Source organism: Rhinopithecus bieti, unplaced genomic scaffold (genome assembly GCF_001698545.2).
Source record: "Rhinopithecus bieti isolate Rb0 unplaced genomic scaffold, ASM169854v2 scaffold_21155, whole genome shotgun sequence".
NCBI lineage: Eukaryota > Metazoa > Chordata > Mammalia > Primates > Cercopithecidae > Rhinopithecus > Rhinopithecus bieti.
The window spans coordinates 179,486-187,590 of NW_016810615.1; the positions used below are offsets into that span (position 1 = coordinate 179,486).

Below are 8,105 nucleotides of genomic sequence, written 5' to 3' on the forward strand. Positions count from 1 at the left end.
CCATAAGAACTTTTAAAGAGATACAATTCTTTAAGTTATGCTTTCTTCTTCCACATTAATTTTATCTTTAAACTAATATGGAATAATAATCTATAATTATTTAAATTAAAACTTCAGTAAATAACATTTTCTGTACTCGTATTTTGTTTAAAGCTTCAAGAAGAATTCAGACCCTAATCAGATATTTCAGTTTGTTTCATATAATAAAAACTATGACTTTCTTATCTTTGTGCAGAGGGCAGGGATTTTTGTGTTTTATAGACTTATGTATACCCTCACCTAGAACAGTGCCCGACACTTAAGAGATGTACTAGACACATAATGAATATTTGTTGAATAAATGAGTATTCTACAGAAAAACACTTAAGATAAGATGACAACCTAAAAGACAATAACAATTTGCCTATTACTTTCCAGAAGTACTGGCCAAGATGATGTGCATTGTATGTTAAGGTCTTAGAACTAACAATTACCTACATAATAATCATTTTTATAGTTGAAATAATACCTGAACAATGATCATTTCCTGATACCAAGAAGCAGATACTATGAACTTTTAAAAAGAAAGCTTAGATATCGACACACTCTAAAACACTTCTTAGGATATAGAAGTCTCAATAAAATTCAGGTCATGAATATTTATGGAAAATGAGGACCCAACAATGTTTTCCCAGGTTTAGGAGAGCAATTCAGAAGCAACAACACAAAAAGTTTGCCTGACCAGCAGCACCAGGGTATTTTACAAGCTTCCAAACTGCGTGTGGCATCTGTTTACTGGTTTCTTGGAATTAGTTTTAGAGTTTAAAGGAACCAATTTGGAAAGGGCCTGTGGAAAACAAAAGCAGCAGGTTTTCTTTGCCCCTAAAGTTTTCTCATACAGTGGTAGGAAATAAAAAATCTGTTTCTTTTTCCATATGTAATTTTACTACTAAAACATGAGACTCCATAATCCTTCATTTACTTTGCTAAAATAAGAAAAATCCTACAATGTTCAAAGAACTCATTTTTTGACATAAATAAGAGCATTTATCCAGTTAATAATGAGTATTTATCCAGTTAATACTTTAAGGGGCTAAGAGATATATTAAGCTGGTAGCCTCCATATTTCGAGGAGATATTATTATTATTAAATAATAACACATCTCATGTGTGTTAACTAGAAAGTTCACTGCAATAAAGACATCATTAAGATAGAATATCTTAAGATAGCCAAAACAAAACAAACAAACAAACAAAAAAAAACAGGTGAAATCTAGCTAGAACAAATAAATCAGGGATGACAACAGAAGTTTAATGAATCATTTTGAAGAAAATTAGTATTTAATAATAATCAAAACACACATTTTGGCCATATAAATGTGTACTCAAAGACACCAACATTAACACTTTCAAAATATTTCAAAAATATACTCCCCGAGTGCGTATGTTCTGGAAGTAAAAATATATATCCACATGAAAAGGAGAAATACATATTTGGCCTACTGACAAATTTAAGGCAAATAATTTCTAAATTTCATGAGAAAAACATTAACACTTACATTTAAAGTATTAACTTGATTTTTATTTTAATTTTCCATACAACGAGCTATTAACTTAGTCATTGAGTCACTTCATATATAATGCTTTTTATTTAATGATTTATGCTTATACTTTTAAAAGACAATACAAGCAACTAATTTTCTACAAAGGCTTTTGGCTTAGATGCAGGCTTTTCTGACTGTTTTTCTGCAAACTAGTCTAAAAAAATCTTCACTAAATGATCACTGCTACATTTAGGAAAACAGGAGTTTTCCAAAATCTTGTGTGAATAACAAACATAAATCTTAATAAAAGATACAATACCATTTCACAATAAAAAAAATTGTAGTGCACATATATAGTGCACAAGTTAAAAAATTAAAAATTCCACAATCCATAGTGTAATTGTGCTAAGTCCTCTCTAACCATTTCCCTGCAGCTTTGCAGCCCTTTAATTTTTCTAGTATGATTTCTCAGTTACAGTTACCTTCTTATTGGTAGAGTGAATGTTTTGTTTTTTGATAATTTTGTACATTTTTGATTGACTTAAAACTTGTTATAGTTTCCTCTTCACCAAAATTTTTAAAAAGTACTCAAAGATCCCAACATTAATACTTTCAGGGGCTAAGAGAATGCTAACTCCACATTACATGTACTGACAGCAACACAGACTATATTTCTTCAGGGTTTTTTGACATCTATGTGCACACAAATATTTTTTAAAATACAAATAGGTCGAGATATATTAAGCTGGTGGCCTCTATATTTCGAGGAGATATTTCTCTCAACTAAGTTAATTATTTATGCAGATAAAGAAGAAAGGCTGATCATGATGTGCATGATCCAGAGATGTTTATTATAGTAACTTATGCAAATTCATAAAACATCAACAACCACTTGATTATAAAAGTATGAGAAAAGAAATACCAGACTCTCCAAAAGATTTAGTGATTCTATCCTGCTTCTTTCTGTAAAATATTTCAAATATTTTATAAAAGATTTTTAAGTTGACTGCAGAAAAAGAAAATAGGTTAATAAATGACATAATAAAAGATAAATATTCATAAATAAGTAGGAAGAATATGAAAGTATTGCTGTAGTTTAGAACAGAATCATTAAATGAGCTGTGACACCTGATAAACTGATTTTCCAGCTAAGTTTATACAGACCTAAAATCAAGGATAAAGCAATGAGGACTCTTAAGGGAGAAATATGAAAAGGCACTGACTGTAGAAAGAAAATGATCACTTCAGGACCAAACACCTCTCAATAGAAGAGCTACAGTGAGAAATAAGAAATGTGCTCATCAGCTATGGCCACCCTGGAACAGCAAAAGGAAGGAGAGAAGAAACCACGTAAGAAAACTAAATTTTTCTTTAGGGAGAGAAGAATAAAATTAATCTCTTATTAAGTATTCTAAAAAGTAAGAAGTAAATAACATAAGAATTGTATTTTGAATCTTTAACTGCTATGGCTAAAAACAACTGGGAACATAATAAATAGCAAACCAGGACTCAACTTCTAGAAATACAGATTCAATAAATAATTACTTTCATCATCAAAACTAGATTAAAATGTGTGTATTAATGGAAAAGAAAATGAAAATAGCCATCATATGAGAACCTCTCGGAAGAGTAAAAATATAGTTACACCAAGTTTCTCCAAGAAAAGAAAGACATAAATTAGATATTGATGATTTGGGGTTTTTAGGCAAAGAGCAATTAAAGTTTAGAGAAGAAGAGTTAGGAAAACAATCTCTTAATTAAACATTGAGCCATTAGTAATCTTATGTTGTAAAAGCTGAAATAATAAATTATCTAGAAAACAATTTCTCTAGAACAAAAAGCCAAAAAATAAAGATCCATGGCCCAAAACATTATTACTACTATTAGAGTTTCTGTTTTTCTTGTTGCCATTTTATTTCTCTTTTTGGAAGGTGGAGAAGGGGTGCCACTGAAGATATGACAGAAACATTTTAGAAGACCAAAACTAAAAGCAGTTCATGAGAAAACAATGTATCCTTCAATGATGAAAGCTACTGTCTGGATGATGTAATTTTCTAGAATATTTTGCTATTTTAGGAAAATACCAACATATTTGTTGATATTGGCTTATAACAATAAATTTATTAACAGCTACGCACAAACTAAATGAGAGAATTACGAAAAACTTCACAGAGCTCATTCTAATACGTCTTGTATTCCTATTTTTGCCTAAATGTAAGAATCAATCTATATACAATCACATAAGTTGTTTCTAAAATGGACTCCATGAGGCCAGTAAGTTCTAAGTTACATCATCAAATTTATCACACAGCTTTGACATAACATTTGGTAACAAAACTAATCCAATAATTAGCAAACAGATAATTTATAGTTAACCTGTACATATATACGTCAATATATATGCAGTAAATGCAGTGTAAAATTGTATATAACTTAAAGTGTTTTCCTTAATTTCACCTGTAACTAAAATAATAAATGATATATGCATATCCAACAGAGATTTGAACTTGACAACTGCTGGACATAATTTAGTAAAATTCAAAGTAACAAACTGGGAAAAAAACAAAATATGCATAAAAACCCATTTCACACGTACAAATTTTTAGCAAACATGTAAATAAGGGCACCTATTTCCAAAGCATAATACAACAAAACATTATACAAAAAAAGTAATTCCAATGCATTCATTTTTATTGTAGTTCAGTGTAAGCATTAAATTCAAATCTTACTTTAGGGGTAGCCAGTTATAAGTAAATTCAAAATATTATTCCACTTGCAAATTTTGTATGGTTATCAATTCTTTAGAGCTATGTATTTTCTTCAAAATAGTTTATGCCTTTGTACAGAATATGTATCACGTACCCATGCCTCTGTCTGAATGGGCTTGATATTGCTCAGTAGCACCTCTTCATAGTTTCCGTAGTCAGTGAATTTAACAACTGCTGTCATACCCGAAGAATGGAGGGCTTCAACTTCTGCCCGGTAAAACTGAGGGGGCAAAAGGAGTTTTAAATATGACAATTGGTATTGTCTATAAAGGGCAATATTTGAGGGAAATGCAAATTCTTAAAGTGTTCCAATGTGTAATATTCTTTAGAAGGAAAACTTACCTTTGGAACCCTCTGACTAACATTAGTAAGATAATTCTTTTTATTTTTTTGAGACAGGGTCTTGCTCTGTCACCCAGGCTGGGGTAAAGTAGCAAGATCTTGGCTCACTGCAACCTCCACCTCCCCAGCCCAAGCGATCCTCCCATTTCAACCTCCCAAGAAGCTGGGACTACAGACGTATGCCACCACACCTGGCTAATTTTTTGGTATTTTTCGCAGAGATGGGGGTTTCACCATGTCGCCCAGGCTGGTCTCAAACTCCTGAGCTCAAGCAATCTGCCTGCCTTGGCCTCCCACAGTACTGGGATAAAAGGCATAAGCCACTGTGCCCAGCCAACAATTCTTATATACTAATCAGAATATATAACTATAGAGCAATTTATTTTAAAAACAGAAATATCTGACTAAAAAAAAAAAAATTGCAAAAAGGCGGCTCATTGTTTCAGTCATCATAAGTGGCTGGAATGAAGTAGGAATGTCAGGTAAGAAGCCAAGCCCATCACTTAGATCCAGTATTTATAGGATTAAAGACATTGCAAGTCCAGAGACTTACCAGTTTCCTTAGTGTTAGCAGGCTCTAAGAACTGATGCATATTAACAAACTCACAAGGAACTGCTTTACTTAATAACCACAATTTTATCTACTTATTTATTTATCTTTATTTCTAGAGATAAATTCTCACTCTGTTGCCCAGGCTGGAATGCAGTGGTATGATCACAGCTCACTGCAACCTCAACCTCCTGGGCTTAAGTTGTCCTCTTGCTGCAGCCTCCCGAGTAGCTGGGTCTATAGGTACATACAACCATGCCTGGCTAATTTTTAAAAATTTTCAGAGACAGGGTATTGCTAGGTTGCCCAAGCTGGTCTCAAACTCTTGGCCTCAAGTGATCCTCTCTACTTGGCCTCCCAAAGTCTTGGGATTACAAGCATAAGCCACTGTGTCTCGCCAATAACTACAATTTTAAAATTTATCTGTTAAATTAACTGGGAATAGGACATCTGATTGCAGTAATCTTTCAGTACAGATCATCCCATTCAGGACACAAATTGTAGGTCTGAATGTTGCTTAGTAAATGTGAAATGGAAACAAAGAACAAATTGCTGTTAATGTTTTCTTCAAGCTAGGGTATTTGAATGCTCTATTATAGTATAACACTATCTACTCTAATAGTATCGCTCTTTTTTTTTTTTTTTTTTTTTGAGATGGGAGTCTTCCTTCCTCTGTCATCCAGGCTGGAGTGCAGTGGTGCAATCTCGGCTCACTGCAACCTCCACCTCCCGAGTTCCAATGATTACAGGCACGTGCTACCATGCCTGGCTAAGTTTTGTATTTTAGTAAAGACAAGGTTTTACCATGTTGGCCAGGCTGGTCTCGAACACCTGACCTCAGGTGATCTGCCCGCCTCTGCCTTCCAAAGTACTGGGATTACAGACACGAGCCACCGCACCCAGCCAATAATAGTATCTCTTAAGAGGTTTGAATTAGAAAATGCTAAAGGAAACAAAAATTCATATTTTCCACATCCTTCTAAAAAATGAGTTACCCGGGAGGGATTGCATTGGGAGTTGTACCTGATACAAATGACGAATTGATGGGTGCTGACGAGTTGATGGGTGCAGCACACCAACATGGCACAAGTATACATATGTAACAAACCTGCACGTTATGCACATGTACCCTAGAACTTAAAGTATAATAATAATTTTAAAAAATGAGTTACCCTCAAAATAGTTGGTTTTTAACTAGTATATTTAATATTACAAAGGTAGTAAGTGAATTCATGGTGTTTCCTTTCCAGGTCTGAATGTTAGCAAGTTTAGAGTCATGATGCTGTAATTTTCCTCATCTTAGAGTTCCTGTTATACCTTCCAATCTCTCCCCTCTTCCTTTATTTCTTAGCCCCATACTTTTGTGTTCTGTAAATTGTTCTGAGTTGCCAAATTATGCCAGTTCAGGTAAATTAAACAAACACTGAATCATGCTATATCTTAGCATGACTAAGATATACGTATTTTTGACTTATGATATTTTCAACTTATGATGGATTTATTGGGATATAAATCCAATAAAAAGGCTAAAATCTATATTTATTCTACAAGTGAAGACTTTTAACTAGAAGGAATGACATGGTCTAAGACCAGGATCACAGTGGTGGCAATACTGGTGACAAATTTAAAGGGAATAAAGTTTCAGGCAAGGAAATCAATATGGAAGTTGTTGTAATGTTCCAGTTAAGGAAAAAATAGCTGAACTAGTTTAGCAGTCTAAAGGAAGAAGAACTTCCCTGAAATTCCCATATTCTCCTATGGAAATGAAGCTAGAGTCACTTATCAAGCCTTTCAAACATTCTGAACATTTCTTGGTGAATTCCAATCTCTTACTTCTGCTCTTGTCAAGGTCACCAATAACCCCACATTATCCAATACAGAAAACACTTTTCCATCCTCATCTTAACCTCTCATGGGAGCATCAGATATAGTGACTATTATTTCTAAGGTAGCTACTGTTGGCTCAATAAACACTGATTTCCAAGTACTTCACTTTTTCTTGCCTCCACCATGAAGGAAAAATAGCTAAATATAATGAATCTCCCACTACTCAAAACAAATAGTTCCTGAATTTTGGAAAGTAAGTGGTCTGACTTGGAAGAATAAGAATCTGGATAGTGAAGACCACCTGCATCTGCGTTTCAAGCCTTCCTAATAGCCAGGAAGTGGCCATATGAAATAGTTCCAAATCTGCTGGTATTCCTGGGAATACCAGGCTTTTGCTTTTCCAGAGAAAAAGAAAAGACACACAGTGCTGTCTCCTCCTTTCCTTCCAGGCTTAAGTAGAGATGTGACAGAGATGCTGTTTCTAAACAATCATCATCCCACTCACACAAAAACCTTAAAAGCCTATGCCATCTAGCTGTTTCATTCTGTACTCCTTATTCTATCATCAGGCAACATCTAACACTCTGCTTATACCTCATTATTTAATGAACACAAGAAGGTCTGGTTCTTGACCCCAAATCCTATAGCATCCTTAATAAAGGATCCACCCAAATCCCTAGTGTGAATTTCAATTCCTTGAAATCTTCAGTTACCTTTACTTATACCATTCCCTTCAGCCACACACTCTCATAGGCACACCCTTACTGTATCAACTGCAACCTATAAAATATTTATTTTGGACTGGTGCGGTGGCTCACATCTGTAATCCCAGCACTTTGAGAGGCCGAGGCGGGTGGATCACCTGAGGTCAGGAGTTTGAAACCAGCCTGGCCAACATGGTGAAACCCTGTCTCTACCAAAAAAAATACAAAAAATTAGCTCAGCATGGTGGTGCATTCCTGTAGTCCCAGCTACTTGGGAGGCTGAGGCAGGAGAATTGCTTGAACCTGGGAGGCGGAGGTTGCAGTGAGCTGACATCATGCCATTGCACTCCAGCCTGGGCAACAAGAGTGAAACTCCAACTCAAAAAAAAAA

General features: G+C 34.4%; 1 protein-coding gene across 1 annotated transcript in view; it reads right to left on the reverse strand.

The window, feature by feature from the left end:
* TDRD3 (tudor domain containing 3) overlaps positions 1-8,105 on the reverse strand; it is a 152,083-nt gene that overhangs the window by 27,338 nt on the left and 116,640 nt on the right. The window contains 1 exon segment of the mRNA XM_017892514.1: positions 4,386-4,511. Within this exon segment, the coding sequence (XP_017748003.1) occupies positions 4,386-4,511 (126 nt within the window).